This window comes from Papilio machaon, chromosome W (genome assembly GCF_912999745.1).
Source record: "Papilio machaon chromosome W, ilPapMach1.1, whole genome shotgun sequence".
NCBI lineage: Eukaryota > Metazoa > Arthropoda > Insecta > Lepidoptera > Papilionidae > Papilio > Papilio machaon.
The window spans coordinates 3,717,069-3,733,290 of record NC_060015.1 but is presented as its reverse complement, the minus strand read 5'-3'; the positions used below and the strand labels follow the sequence as shown (position 1 = coordinate 3,733,290).

General features: G+C 40.8%; 3 protein-coding genes across 3 annotated transcripts in view; 2 read left to right on the top strand and 1 right to left on the bottom strand.

Annotated features, from left to right (window-relative positions):
• Nucleotides 1–1,364, top strand: part of LOC123722925 (amyloid beta A4 precursor protein-binding family B member 1-interacting protein-like) — a 29,280-nt gene extending 27,916 nt beyond the window's left edge. Inside the window, 1 exon segment of the mRNA XM_045685483.1 lies at nucleotides 135–1,364. Within this exon segment, the coding sequence (XP_045541439.1) occupies nucleotides 135–1,342 (1,208 nt within the window). The 3' untranslated portion in view covers nucleotides 1,343–1,364.
• A 1,097-nt stretch (nucleotides 1,365–2,461) lies between these two features.
• LOC123722924 lies at nucleotides 2,462–6,391 on the bottom strand. Its single transcript, XM_045685482.1, has 2 exons — nucleotides 4,739–6,391; nucleotides 2,462–4,273 (listed from the first exon to the last, which is right to left on the bottom strand). Exons 1-2 carry the CDS (start codon nucleotides 6,389–6,391, stop codon nucleotides 2,462–2,464), a joined length of 3,465 nt encoding a protein of 1,154 aa, XP_045541438.1.
• A 4,140-nt stretch (nucleotides 6,392–10,531) lies between these two features.
• Nucleotides 10,532–13,573, top strand: LOC123722922. The gene has a single exon (XM_045685481.1). The coding sequence runs from the start codon at nucleotides 10,532–10,534 to the stop codon at nucleotides 13,571–13,573; it is 3,042 nt and encodes a 1,013-aa protein (XP_045541437.1).
• The last annotated feature ends 2,649 nt before the right edge of the window (nucleotides 13,574–16,222 follow it).

Sequence of the window (16,222 nt, the reverse complement as noted above, 5' to 3'; positions counted from 1 at the left end):
TAATATGAGTGAGAAAAAAAAATCAAACAAGCAGGACAAAATATATAAAAAATCAACTTATGTCGTGTTTTTGCAGCACAAAAATTGTGTATTCAACAGAACAACAACAAAAACCTAATTTGTGTATTCAACAGAGTCAAGCGAGAGTGCGGTATACGGCACAACTGTCTTACGTCCGCCAGTACCCGCTGCCGCGCCCCTGCGCCCACCCTCTCCCACTTACGGTCACTACGAGACTATCCCCAGGGATATGTATCGCTCTAGTGCAGACACCTCGTCCTCGCTCTACGGCTACGCTCCGATATACGATAAAGTTATAAGACCTCCGATGACGAATGTGGACGACCTCCCCCCACCGCCGCCGGAAGATGTGCCGGATGGGATGTTTAGCTCGACCCTCAGTCTCGACTCCCTGCCGCCGCCGCCCCCTCCGCTCGATCCTATCGAAGATATTTGCGGATCCCAGCTAAGTCTGCCGCCGCCGCCACCGGAACACGCGATGGAAGCGAACATCGGCAGAGTCCACGACATCGTAAGCCAGCTCACAGCGCAGCAAATTGAACAGGCGGCGAGAGCCGGCCAGTCTCGCCTGTCCAGGAACCCCGACCAAACCAGATCTTTTCCACGTCAACCCTCTCTCGATAGTGTACATTCGGAAGCTTCGAAAACATCGTCCTTGCATTCGGATAAGAGCATATACGGCCAGACTGCCGCCTATGGCGCCTGCCTCGTAGAGCTGCAGTCAAAGAAGCTCAGCAGCCCTTCCATACAGAAGAAACTCGGCGAGCCTGGCAAGGAGCGCACTGGCTCCGTGAAGAAAGTTAACTTCGCCGATGATCTGCCGACGTGCTCCGACGGGAAGAAAACCAAAAAGATCTCTTTCAATCTCAAAGAACCCTCGCCATCTTCTCCTAGAAAGCCTCTGCCGCCGAAACGCAACGAAAGCACGCGACTCTCATCTCCAAAGAAACTTACAGATTCTAACAGCAAACCTCCCAAAGAGTTTCTCAAAGATCTCCAGCGAGTGATGAGGAAGAAGTGGCAAGTCGCACAAAAGTGTAAACTGGAACCGGCGACCACTCCCCACGAAGTTCTGGGCTTCAGAGAGTATCCGTTATCTGAAGACTACAAGGAGACCAGCGTCTCGATGTGGGTACAGGAGCATTACGGATCCATCGAGGAGCCCTTCTACGAGAACATGTACGACCGGGAGGCGCTGCCGCGCGAGGAGCCGAAGCCGGTCAAGAAGCGACCTCCGCCCGCACCGCCACGCCGGAGCGACTCCACACATCTCTCCACGCACACGATCTCCTCGGCCCAGCCGACTGTTTCAATTGACTAAGTGCTGATAAGTAAGTGATGTTATTTAGTGACTACATAGACTTCCAAAGACTTCGTTTCATAATATTACTGTGTTATTGTAAGTGGCAATTCGCATCGTCCGTTGATTTGCGCGTCCGCATTGTGTCAAGCGCATGGACCGGACATACCGAAGGCAGCAGACCGAGGGAGCGAAAACCTCTCTCGGATTTATTCAATGCTCAGTTGAATTTTAACAATTTAATTACGAATGGGTGTGAACAGAAGCAGAACACAGTTCTGTGACGAGTTCGGATTGCGACCAAATCGTGTGTAACTTATCGACGGGTAGTTAAGTGAGTACGGCGTGAAATAACATAAATGGCGGTGCTACTAAGGAAATGTATACTAAAGAACATAGGATTGTTTTGGTGGGTCCACTGGCTTCGGAAGTTGCTCGAGCATTCATATTATTTGAACATTCTTTATGCATTTTCTTTAATTATAAGCTAATCGAAAATTAGTCGCATGCTTTATAGTTGAGGAGTAAATCTAAGTTGTTAGTGGACCTTACGGATGGGATTTAACATGAGTTGGATTTTGTCAATTTTATATTACGTTCCTAGTTAAATATTAGCTGAGATGTAAAATCACTAGTTGTTAACTTTTGAAAAAGAAAAATAAAATCTCTATGGGATTAAAGCATTGCAAAACAACATTTTCATATTAACTGCATCAGTGCTTGCTCAATTCTGACATGATTACAATTTAGTAATCAATATGCAAATGCAATAATTTTCACAAGCATTCCCTGTAAAAACTGATTCTCTTAGAACTTGGGAATAGAAACAAAATTTAGCTTCCCTTTTTTATTGTAACTTGATAGTATATAATAACAATTTTTACAGTTGTCAGTTGACAGTAGGCGGTTTGACATTTGTAAAAAATAGATTAAAAATTAATAAACTCATTGAATATACCGCCCACCAAGGACATACTCCCGCTATGTCCTTTACACAACTACCGCCCACCGTGAGGTAATACTTAACTACAAATTATTGTACTAAACAAATGCAAACTATACTTAACAAAACAACAATATTGAAAAATACACAAATAAAAAGAAACTAAATAATCAAACAAACATAAATAATCGCAAAGCTTATTGTGCAACAGGTAACACTATCAAATTTGATGTAGGCCGCTTAATGATAGAACCATTGCATTTGAGAGCCACTACACGTGTAATTTGGTCATCACCAGGATATTTGGTAACAACTCGTCCCAACAACCATCGAGCAGGAGGTAAACCGTTCTCCTTGACTAAAACAATGTCACCAATTTTAGGTTCAGGTGTATGTTTGGTCCACTTGTACCTTTGTGACAAATGTGTCAAATATTCAGACGACCAACGTTTCCAAAACTGCTGGATCATTCGTTGAGTAACCTGCCATCGTCTTAAGCTACTGATCTTCGCGTCTTCATAACTGCGATCGGGAACCGTCAAGAGAGGTTCTCCGATCAAAAAATGTCCAGGAGTTTGTGGCGTTGGGTCTTTAGGATCGTCAGACAGCATCGACAACGGTCTAGAGTTTAAACAAGCCTCAATTTGCGCTAGGACTGTTGAAATTTCCTCGAATGTTAGTGTCGAATCTCCATAGACACGTTTCAAATGGCCCTTTGTTGCCTTAACACCGGCCTCCCACAAGCCCCCGAAGTTTGGTGCATGAGGGGGTATAAAATGCCAGGAAGTTCCGTTGTTTCCTAACCATTGCCTGATCTCGACTGCCACGGAAGACTTCTCTGCTTCAACCAAGTGTTGGAGTTCCTTGGCAGCCCCAACAAAATTGGTTCCATTGTCACTCCACATGTCACTCACCAAACCTCTCCTAGCCACAAAACGCTTGAAACCAGCAATAAAACCTTGGGCAATCAAATCGCTGATGGCCTCCAAGTGAATTGCCTTGGTGACCATACATACAAAGACACAAATGTATCCCTTGTATGAGTGATGTCCTCTTCCCTTGGACACTCTGATGTTTATTGGGCCAGCAAAATCGACTCCACAGTGCTTAAATGGTCTCGCTGGTGTGATTCTACAAGGCGGCAATTGACCCATTAGTTGATTTTGATTAGATACAGCATATCTCTTACATTTTACGCAATTGCGAACCCAAGCCTTTACTAACGATTTGGCTGAAATAATCCAAAACTGAGAGCGCAAATGGCACAACATTAAAGTTGGACCGCCGTGTAGGGTCTTCTGGTGAGCTTCATCAATCACAAGATTAGTAAAATGATGAGTACGAGGCAGAATAATTGGGTGTTTGGCACTCATTTCTACCTGAGCGTTTTCTATGCGACCACTGACGCGCAAAATTCCATCCTTGTCTATGAATGGACACAGACATTTGAGTTTGCTTTTTTCCTTAACTCTTCCAATTCTTTTTAAATCAATGATTTCTTCTTTAAATTGTTGATTCTGTACATGTCGTATACAAACCTTTCTTGCTTCTTCTATTTCTTCATTCTGAAGACACAACTCATATCTTTTCTTGTTATTCTGTTTATCTATACCTTTCCATTTCAATACTCTCCTGCAATATGCTATAACTCTCAATAATTTTTTCAACTTCGAAAATTTCGTCCATACTGTGATGTCTTGAGTATTTTCTGTGACAAGATGAGTCTTTACAGATCTTTTCTCCAAATTTGTAGCAATCGACCTTGGCCTTTTATATTCAATCTTGTCATTCAGCAACCAAGATGGACCTTGAGCCCACAACACACTTTCAGATAACTCTTGAGGAGTTATTCCTCTAGACGCTAGGTCTGCAGGATTTTCTGCAGACTGTACATGTGCCCAGTAATTGTTTTCAAAATTAGATAAAATAGTTGATACTCTATTTCCAACAAATGTAGTCCACCGGCTGGGATGGCTGCTAAGCCACGCTAACACCACACTCGAGTCCGTCTACAAATGTACGTTAGACTTCTGAATGTTCATGACTTCTGCCACCTCTAACATTAACTCTGAAAGCAACACTGCACCCATCAGCTCTAGTCTCGGGATAGACTGCTGTTTTACCGGGGCTACCTTCGTGCGTGACGTGATGAGACTAATTTTAATGGTGTTATGTTTATCAACAACTCGAAGATACACAACGGCTGAGTAGGCTACTAATGACGCGTCGCAAAATCCATGTAGCTCCAAAACTACATCTTCAGAAGAAATTTGCACCCATCTGGGGACACAAAACTTACTTATTTCAAGTAAGTTTGTACGGTAAGTTTCCCACTCTATCAGTAGTTCTGGTGTGAGTTCATCATCCCAATTTAATCCGGAGAGCCACAGTTTTTGAATAAATATTTTTGAAGTGACAACACAAGGTGCTGCCCAACCCAGAGGGTCAAACAGGCGACAAATGTCCGAAATAACCTTTCGTTTGGTGATTTGTCCTTGACTGGTTGGAAGATTGACTGCATACTTGAATTCGTCACTTCTACGATCCCAGGTAATACCAAGTATTTTCATTACTTTATCGATACTTATATCCTTAATGCCTCCATCAATGCTCCTTTCCTCTTCGTTGTTCGTACCGCATTCACTTCCTTTCCTAGAAATCTCCTCTTCTAACTCCTTACAGCTACTCACCCATTTCTGCAACTGAAAGCCGCCCTTCGCAAGTATCTCTGTCATATCCTTGTATATCTTTACTCCTTCTTCTACTGTCTGACAGCCACTCATTAAGTCATCTACGTAATAATCCTTCTTAATTTTTTCAGCTACTTCGGGACTACGTGCTCCTTCATCAACTGCAATCTGCTGGAGTGTTTTCACAGCAAGGTAAGGTGCTGAAGCAGTACCAAACGTCACTGTCACTAACTTGTATTCTTCCATTTCAGACGAGGGACTATCACGCCATACTATTCTCTGGAAATCTGCATCTTCAGGAGCGATCTTCACCTGCCGATACATCTTCACAATGTCGCAGCAAAGACTAATGGGATGCATCCTCCACTTCATGAGGATGTGTCGAAGCGGCGGTTGCAGAGTGGGACCTACCATCAAATCGGTATTCAGAGATGACCCATTTGCACCCTTCATCGAAGCATCAAAAACGATTCTGACCTTGGTAGTAGATTTGTCTTCTCGTATTACAGCGTGGTGAGGTAAGTAAACTGCAGTTTTGACCTCGCGATCATCTTCAGGTACGTGCTCTACATGACCAAGCTCTTTGTATTCATGAAATACCTCAGAATATCTCTTTGCTATTTCAGGATTTCTTTGGAATTTTTGTTCCAGATGCAGAAACCTCTTGAGTGCCAGCGCCTTAGTATTTTCATACTGGCATTTTGGATCATCATCACGGAATGGAAGCTTCACAACGTAACGACCATCTTCATCTCGACGAGTCGTTTGGGAATAAAACTCTTCACAACGCAGTTCTTCTTCAGAAAGGATTTTCTGTGTACCAGGAATTACTGATTCAATTTCCCAAAATTGTTTCAGTAGTGCGTTTTCGTCTGCCTGGTCTGGGTAACTAATAACTGCGTGATGGCAACTGATGCTGTCACCAGTTGATGAAATCTTGTCTGATAAAATCCAGCCTAGTGCTGTATTTTGAGCTATTGGTCCACCGGGTGGACCCTTTACCAGGCCTTCTCCCAACACCTGAGCGTAGGCGTCGGCACCAAGCAGGATATCTATCCTGTTTGGCGTGTGGAACTCTGGATCTGCTAAAGAAATGGCTTCTAACTCAGGCCATTTCCACGGTACTACCTTCACTGATGGCAATAAAGACGTTATGTTGCTTAAAACATAAGCGTTGATTTGAAGGCTGAAATCCGAATCTAGATGGGAGTGAATAGTCACATTGACTGTATGCTCTGAGGCTAACACGCCTCTCTCACCACCAATACCTGAAATCACCGATCGAGTGGGCGTTCTTTTAAGACCAAGAAGTTGAACTGCTGAATGTGTTATGAATGATGCCTGGGATCCTTGATCCAATAACACTCTTAGCAGTTGTGTTGAGCCTTGTCTTGTCTGTGCCTTGATAAGAGCAGTAGCCAACAAAACTTGAGTCATGACTGAATGCTCTGCTTTAGAAAAATGGGAAGCTAAACTTTGAGTTGATTGATCTTGACATTCTGATAATGATGCCTGAACAGAAGACACTGCTGACTTAACATCATTGACTGTTGCATTGTCAGTGCTAACAGTTGGGCTTGAGACAACTTTAGGATGCAATAAAGAATGATGTTTTCGGTGGCATATGCGACAGGAAGAGGTTTGATGACAAAATTTAACTGGATGGTTGGGACCAAAACAATTGAAACATAATCCTGACGTTTGAATGAAATTTTGACGCGTGTTATGGTTCTCCTTTGCAAATTGTTTACAATTAGCAATTTTATGATTACCTTTACAAAATGCACAATTTACGTTACTATTTGCGTCGGGATTCACGACATGATGTACCCTTGGCTTATTCAAATTAACAGATTGCTTAGGGTTGGCTAGCCTTACATTCAAAAATTCAAGCGCTTTGAAACGGGCTTCTAGAAAATCTTTGAATTGCGACAGCATGGGAAGTTCCTCCTTTGAACTTATTTGTGTTTCCCATTGCTTACGAGATTCAGGATCTAATTTCGCACTCATTATAAAGATAATCAAAATATCCCATGTACTAATGTCAATTCCAAGATTTTTTAGACCGTTTAAACATTCCATAGTAGTATCTAAAAGTCCTTTTATAGAAATAGCGCTTTCTGATACATTTCCTTGATTCAATAAACGTCGTAACAAACAGTTTGACAGAAACCTCTTATTATCATACCTAGCCTTCATAACACAGACCAACATTCTTCATAACTGGTTGAAGTTACAGGTATGTGTCGAACAAGTTGTTCCGCCTCACCTAACAATAATCCTTTCAGGAAGTGCATTCTCTGTACATTATCTAAACTTTGATTCTTATGTATAAGAGAAGAAAACAAATCTTTAAATGTTGGCCATTCAGCATAATTGCCTGAGAACTTGGGAATAGAAATTTTTGGCAATTTAACACCCTCATGAGTAGGTTTTGTTTGTTGCATAGTGTTCAGGCGTAACAACGCGAAAGTTGTTAACGTACAGTTTTGTTCTAAAGACACTAGATGGCGCTGTACGATATAAATTCACGCAAGTGTTTGATTTAATTGTTTATACGTGCTTGCGGCTAATCCTAATTAAACGACTATTACACCCGACCTTTTTTGTATCATTTCGGGGCTTTTTTGGGTTCTTGTACATGGTCCTTACGATTGCCGGATATTGGCATCTTGGACGTTGGCAGTATACATGTACAGTTCCACGCACCTTGGGTGCTTACTTGAACAAGTGGTCACGTCGATATTGCCACATAAAACATAGCTGGCACGGATTTGATTCGTGTGTGTTCTGAAGAAGACGTCAGTGAGTGTCACAGTCCGGGCAGCAGTTAGTGCGGAGAGACCGCACTAACACCACCAAAGCAGTTCAACTCTAGCAGCGGGGGGAGCACCTCCTCATCCGCCTTTACCTGCGACGGGACATCAGTGAAGTGTCATAGTGTGAGTGTGTGTGTTACGAGGCAAACTGTAAGTACTTTATATATTTTAATTGAGAAGTGAACAATTTGAACCTTATTGCTTAGAAGAACTTTACTTAGTTTATTTAGATAAGAATAGTTAATGCATGCAAAAATATTACAAGTGTAGATTAGGACTTAGAATAATTTAAGAAAAAGTGTTCAGACGGGGAATCCATGCCCGATTTTATAGCGAATTGTTATATCTTAAAGACTTAGAAAAATTTCACTGAATACCGGACTTAGATTATTTTACAGAATAAGGGACATAGAAAATTTTTGTAATTTGGACTTAGTAAAATTTAATATCGAATCCCTTACACTTGTAGTATTTCGAATAAGTAATAAACTTGTAAAACTTTTGCATTCAACTTTGGACTAGTGTTTTCTACTTACCTTGTATCTTATTACTTGATTTGATCGTTTTATTTTATTGTTTGTTTTTTAGTATCAGTGTCTTGTGTTAAAGTATCCTTCTTATTTATCATTTTAAATATGGATCGTTTGCTCAAGTATCAGGAGGATATTAAAAACAGAATAATTAAAAACAAGATAAATGTTGGCAAACAGTCAAAGGATAAGATAACATTGTCAAATGTCGAAACGCGTTTGGATAATTTGGAGGAGTGTTGGACATCGTTTAAGGAGGGTCATCAGAGGATGATTTTTGAATCGGAAGGCACAGAGTTTGAATCCTCTGATTATTATAAATCAGATCGCTTCGATGAAGTTGAGGAGATTTATATTGAATTAAAATCGAAATTAAAAGGAGCCTTGGTGAAATTGCGGGCGACTGCGCCGATAACGCAATCTTCAAATAGCGAATCCAAAGGTCCCTGTGTACGCCTACCGAAGATAGACATCCCAACTTTTTCCGGCAAGTATGTGGAGTGGACTAGTTTTAGAGACCTGTTTGTGTCTCTCGTTCACAATAACCCAAGTTTAGACGATGTACAACGACTCCATTATCTTAAGAGCCATTTGCAAGGAGAAGCTGAGCAATTGTTACGACATATACCCATCACGGCCGATAATTATACTACCTGTTGGGCCCAATTGGAGAATAGATATAACAATAAAAAGTTTTTGGCCAATTGTATTTTAAAAAGATTCATGAACCAAAGGAACATCACCGTGGAGTCTTCAAGTGCCGTTAAAGAATTACTTGACACAACGAACGAATGTTTACATGCACTTGAAAACTTAGGGGTTGACGTTGGTTCATGGGACATACTTGTTATTTATATTGTCAGCCAAAAACTTGATCCAGAGTCACGGAAATTGTGGGAAAATGTAATTAACGATTGTTCAAATAAATTACCAGAACTGAGTCAATTTAAAACTTTCTTAGAAAATAGGTTTAGGGCATTAGAATGCCTAGGTTCAAATAATGTAAATAAGCAAGGTAACACTAAGCCAAAAAATGCTACGGCATTACATGTAACCACCACTCATAATATCAGTTGTGTTTTTTGTACTGATAAAGGACACAAGTTATGTAATTGTAAAAAGTTTGCCCAGGAAGATGTAGAGAATCGACGTAAGTTTGCCCAAACCAGTAGGCTGTGTTTTAATTGTTTGAGCGCAGGCCACTCCATGTATACCTGCCGGCAATCTACAAGGTGTCATCTTTGTCGAAGAAGACATCATACGCTTCTTCACCCTAAAGTACCCCGAAAACTGATGATAGTAATCCAGGTCAGTCCATTAGTAGCGATGTTGTTGCGTCAGAAGCAGCTTCATCTTCAGCGGGTGAGTCCACACGAGCTATGACGTGTTTCGCCAAGGCTAGTACACGCGTACTCTTGGTCACGGCCTTGATTGATGTAGAGTCGAGAACTGGATCTTTGATTTGTTTAAGATCCCTGTTAGACCAGGGGTCTCAGGCTTCGTTCATTACGGAGTCCGCGGTCCAGTTATTGGGATTAAAAAGACATCCCATCAAAACTGTAATCTCAGGTCTGGGCGGTGACCCCCAAGCGTCATTGGCCTGTAAGTTCATGGTTACCATGAAAATTCAGTCCCGTCACGACCCCAGTTTTGTCATCTCTGTCAAGGCGTATGTTATGAACAAGGTGACGTCTCTCTTGCCTGATAGGAAGATTGTCGTCCCGATGTTGCCTTCATTATTTTGTGAAGTTTTAGCTGACCCTTCGTTTAGCACACCCAACAAAATCGATGTTCTGTTAGGTGCCGAAGTCTACAGCCGAATTCTGTTGCAAGGGTTGATTAGGGGTCCGCCGGGCTACCCTCTTGCACAGAATACTAGATTTGGTTGGATCCTTTCTGGTGAAGTTGAAGAAGGAGGCAGCCAATCGGAAACATGTCACAACGTTATTGTTAGCTTGCACTCAGCTCATTCAAACGAGAGTGAGCTCTTACGGAAGTTCTGGGAGTTTTAGTCCGACCATTATGATGTTGAGAAAACATATCTGACGGAAGAAGAGCAGTTGTGTGAAAGATTGTTCACGGAAACGACGCGTAGAGACGAATCTGGTCGTTACGTGGTTAGGTTGCCCTTTCGCAAACCGGATCCAAAATGCAAATATGGTGACTCGAAACAAATTGCCCAGAAAAGGTTTCTTATTTTAGAAAAGCGGTTTTTACGAGACCCTGAGATGAAGAAAGAATATGTCAAGGTCATCGATGAATACTTGGACCTTGGCCACATGGAGAAGGTCGATGATAAAGAAACGACTGATGCGGTGTATTTACCACATCACGCAGTAGTGCGAAATGACAAGCTTACCACCAAGGTGAGAGTTGTTTTCGATGCGTCGTGTCCGGGAACAAATGGAGCGTCGTTGAATCAGGATCTTTTGGTCGGTCCAGCTCTCCAACCAGAGTTGCGTCACATCCTGATGAATTGGCGTCAGTTTCCAATATGCCTCGGTGCAGACATCGTTAAGATGTACAGACAAGTCAAGGTGTCTGAGACGGATGTTGATTTTCAACGAATCATATGGCGCGAAAATCCAGAAGACGAGTTGCAGCATTTCCGTCTACTCCGTGTGACCTTCGGCACATCATCAGCACCATACTTAGCAGTGAAATCTTTGCAGCAGATTGCACACGATGAGGGAACTGATTTTCCTCTAGCATCGAAACGTGTATTGAAGGACTTCTATGTCGACGATTTAATGACAGGATGCCAGAACGTTGGAGAAGGTATTCAAATCTATCACGAAATGAAGGAGTTACTTGGTCGTGGAGGCTTCGAGCTTCAGCGATGGTCCACCAATAGTTCCGAATTGTCAGATCACATACAGGAAGACCACAGACAAGCAACCGGAGAACACCTGGAACTTAAAACAGACGCCGTTAGCAAAATTTTAGGACTTACCTGGAATAGGAGGTCCGACGAATTCGAATACACCGTGAATCTTCCTCCTTTAGAAACACCTGTAACTAAACGCAGAGTTATTTCGGATATCGCGAAATTGTTTGACCCACTCGGATGGATAGCTCCAGCCATAATAACGGCCAAGGTATTGATACAAAAACTATGGTTGTCGGGCATCGAGTGGGATCAGGAACTACCCTCATCATTGTTGAAGGACTGGCTTGAGTATAGAGAAGAATTGAAGCAACTTGCCCACTTCCGTCTCCCTCGTTGGATTTATGCAGCCAGTGATGACTGCGTGGTGGAGCTGCATGGCTTCGCCGATGCATCCAATGTTGCGTATGCAGCCGTAGTGTATACTCGCATTATCGATAGAGACGGGTCCATTCATGTCAACCTTATCACATCTAAGACTAAAGTGGCACCCGTCAAGCAGGTGTCAATTCCGAGACTCGAGCTTTGCGGAGCAGTATTGCTCGCCAAGCTGTTAAAGGAAGTATCCACAGTTCTCGGAATATCCAAGCAAAACATCCATGCTTGGACTGACTCCTCGGTAGTATTGGCTTGGCTCAGGAGCCACCCTAGTCGTTGGAAAACTTTCATAGCAAATAGAGTGTCGGAAGTGCTTACTGCCTTGGATGGAAGTCAGTGGTCTCACGTATCGACGAAGCAGAATCCTGCCGACTGCGCGTCCAGAGGCGTAAAACCATCGGAATGCGCCAATAATCAGATATGGAAGCAGGGTCCGACATTCCTGAAAAAGAAAAACATCGAATATAAAAAAGAGATTATGGATACTACAGTCGAAGAGAGAAAGTTAAAATGTCACACCGCTACAAGCACCACAGCAGAGAGTAGCATACTTACCAAGTATTCGTCGTTAATGCGACTTACCAGAGTCGTAGCTTACTGTAGAAGGTTTTTGTCTCCAAAATCAACGGGTACTTTGAAAGCAAAGGAACTGGGACAAGCTTTGAAAACCTGCATTAAAATGTGTCAACGGCATTATTTCCAGGAAGAGATGAATAATCTAAAGAAGCATGGCAAGGTGAACAAAAAAAGTAGATTTACCTCGTTGAATCCGTTTCTTGATTCCGAAGACATCTTGAGAGTCGGTGGTCGTTTGCAGATGGCTGCACTGGAAAATGACATGAAGCATCCCATATTGATTCCTCATGGCTCGCATTTAACAAGTTTATTAATAGACGATGCACATCAGAAAACGTTGCATGGTGGCCCACAATTGATGGCCAACTATCTCAGATCCAAATATTGGATCATCAATGCAAAAAGTCTTATTCGACAGCACGTCTGGAAGTGCGTAGTTTGTGTTCGTCATTCCGCAAAGTGTAGACAGCAAATGATGGGCCAATTACCAGAGGCGAGAGTTACCCCTAGTCGTCCTTTTCTACGTAGTGGAGTGGACTATGCTGGTCCCATTAATATTCGTCCTACCAAGGGTCGTGGATATCACTCCACAAAGGGCTATATATGCTTGTTTGTCTGCATGACTACAAAGGCCGTCCACCTTGAAGTCGTTAGCGACATGACTACTCAAGGCTTTTTAGCAGCATTTAAACGCTTTGTAGCCAGGCGAGGACATGTCGCAGAGATCTGGAGCGACAACGGTACCACTTTCGTTAGTAGCGCGAAGGAGTTGAAGATTTTGTTCAACGCAGAAAGGTCTGCCATGGCACGTGAAATCGCCGAGTGGTGTGCCACAAATAGTACAGAGTGGCAATTCATCCCTCCACATTCTCCGAATTTTGGAGGATTGTGGGAGGCAGGAGTGAAGTCCACCAAACACCATCTCCGTAGAATAATGAGCAACAGTACATTAACGTTTGAAGAAATCACCACATTACTGGCGCAGATCGAAGCCTGTTTAAATTCAAGACCTATGTCACAGCTACCAACATACCCGGACGATCCATTTCCTTTGACCCCTGGTCATTTTTTGGTAGGGGGACCACTAGTGGTTGTCCCTGATAGAGATTATAAGGACTTCAATATCACCTCACTTAAAAGATGGCAACTTACGCAGCGCATGCTGCAAGAATTTTGGCGCAAATGGTCTGACGAATATCTCGCTCAGTTGCAGCATCGCTATAAATGGAAGGACCAGGTCGCGGAACCTAAAATAGGCGATGTTGTACTTCTTCGTGAAGTTGATCTCCCACCGGCCAAGTGGCTTTTTGGCGTCATTATTGAAAAGCATGCTGGTTTGGACAACCTTACGCGGGTTGTCAGTGTGCGATGCAAGGGCAGCATAATAAAGCGACCATTGTCCAAGTTAGTTGTGTTACCTGTCTCTTAGATATTAGAATTTAATTAATTGTATATACATTCCACTAGCATAATTGCTTAATTGTTGTAAGTAATTTTATATGTGTTTCTTACTTTTTGTTTAATTTTGATTCGCGTTACATTATGTAATAACGCCATATAGTTGTCTTACCATATAATTTTTTGTCATTTAGTGATTAGTTAAACTTTCTGTAATTTCTTGTTTATCCTAGCATGGTGGGCGGACAGTTGCTGTTGATGGTTTGATTATTGTGCTCTCAGTCAAGGAGCTTGTGCAACTGCCGCCAAGTTTGTAATATTACTCAAATTTGTATTTGTTTGTGATGGACATTCTGTCCATGGTGGGCGGTATGTTCAGGCGTAACAACGCGAAAGTTGTTAACGTACAGTTTTGTTCTAAAGACACTAGATGGCGCTGTACGATATAAATTCACGCAAGTGTTTGATTTAATTGTTTATACGTGCTTGCGGCTAATCCTAATTAAACGACTATTACACCCGACCTTTTTTGTATCATTTCGGGGCTTTTTTGGGTTCTTGTACACATAGACATAGCCTCGCTACACTTACTGCTTGTAATAATTTTCTCTAAACCTTCCTTCAGTTCTGTTTTGTAAATAAGATATGACTCTTCAACCACATAGTAGGTGTCATCGGTGAAATAAGTGTAACCTTTATTTGTCGGAGTAACTTGTTGGATTATTTTGTCATGATTAGACAAAAACTCTGCCCATGTCTTCTCTAGGGACTCTAACCTTGTTATAAGATAGGAATAGGTTATGCGTTCTTTGGGTGATTTTTTAGCCGACTTCAAAAAGAAGGAGGTTATCAATTCGACGAATTTTTTTTTTTTTTTTTGTGTGTTACCGCGAATCTCCGTCCCTGGTGGTCCGATTTTGATAAAAATTATTTTAATCGAAAGGAAGTGCTTGCAGGTGGGTCCCATTTTTTTGTTTTTTTTTTTTAAATAACTAGAAGACTAGTAGATTTTGAATATAGCTTCAAAATTTGTTGCGAAAATAAGGGACATTTTTGCTTTCAGCGCTTACGTAGGCTAAACTATAAGACCTACATCAAAATGATGTATGGCGAATTGTAGCTCTTTAAATGTGCTAAATAAAAGTCCGCGATAGCATATATCTATCTTTTATAGTTTTCTCACAATAACCATTTTTTTCTTTACGAAACATTAATTAATTTCATGCCCTATTTCCGACGCTATTATTCAAGTTCAGTATTAACCCTTATGTAAATAAACATGTTCATTATCAAGAGAATTTAATGTAGATTATATTTGCAATTAAAACTATATCATTCTGTCTAATAGTTTAGGAGATATCGTAAGAATAAAATTACGCGGAAACGAAAAATGCCACATCGCGTTACAATGAATAGCACAAATTTGCTTTCTGGGCTTACGTAGGTCAAACTATATGACCTACATTAAAATGATGTATGGAGTAATTATAGATCCTTAAATTTGCTAAATAAAAGTCTCAGGTGGCATATATCTATCATCTATGGATGTCTCACAAAAACCATGTTATTGTGAACAAACTTCGATTAAAATGCACACGAAAAACAGCGTCGTAAGTTTACGGCGCTATTATATTATATTCGATATGAATCCTTATCCAAATAAATATGTTTGATGGCTAGAGTATTAAATGCAGATTACATTAGCCTTTAAACTATGTAATTCTGATCAATAGTTTGGAAGATATTAAATTATTAAAAACTACGCGCATTCGAAAAATTCTACGGCGGCGCGCGGCTGGACTAAATTAAAGGCACGCTACGATGTATTAGTTCGTTAATTTTCAATTTGTATACCGATTTTGATAATTATTTCACTGTTTAAAGGATAAGTGGTTATCTGCTGCATTCTAAATTAGTTTTTGAATTGAAGTACACACATATTAAATAGGAAAGTCCTTTTCTTTATTTCTTTCCTCATACGTATTAAGGAAATTTGTAATTGAACTTCAAATTCACTAAAAATTGTGAAATAAAACAAAAATTTTAAGAAAAAAAAATAGCCGACTTTAAAAAAAACAATCTCAAACAAAATGCACTCAAAAGTAAAATAAAAAAACAATTTCAAACAAAATGCATTCAAAAGTACCATAAAAAAACAATCTCAAACAAAATGCACTCAAAAGTAACATAAAAAAACAATTTCAAACAAAATGCATTCAAAAGTACCATAAAAAACCATCTCAAACAAAATGCACTAAAAAGAAACAAAATAATGACATGAAAACTTCTTTCTTTCTTTCTTCTCTCTTTCAAAAACCCTCTAAACTCTAAAGAAAGTTCTCTTCTTTCTTGTAACATGTCTATATTGTATAATTATTGTTATTTTGGAGTCGGTTTCGGCCTAAGTAGGGACATAAACGTAAGTATGTCTCATACATCTCAAATATAAAATGTATAATATTATATTTACTTTGGCCGACACCGACTGCGAAATAACAATAATTATACAATATAGACATGTTACAAGAAAGAAGAGAACTTTCTTTAGAGTTTAGAGGGTTTTTGAAAGAGAGAAGAAAGAAAGAAAGAAGTTTTCATGTCATTATTTTGTTTCTTTTTAGTGCATTTTGTTTGAGATGGTTTTTTATGGTACTTTTGAATGCATTTTGTTTGAAATTGT

What these genes read in the sequence shown, in the direction of transcription:
- LOC123722924 (XM_045685482.1), bottom strand. Translation starts at nt 6,391, where the DNA reads ATGACTCAAGTTTTGTTGGCTACTGCTCTTATCAAGGCACAGACAAGA. An exon ending in GACAAATCACCAAACGAAAG is followed by an intron (nt 4,274 to 4,738) that starts GTTATTTCGGAC and finishes GTACATTTGTAG; the next exon opens with ACGGACTCGAGTGTGGTGTT.
- LOC123722922 (XM_045685481.1), top strand. Translation starts at nt 10,532, where the DNA reads ATGAAGAAAGAATATGTCAAGGTCATCGATGAATACTTGGACCTTGGC.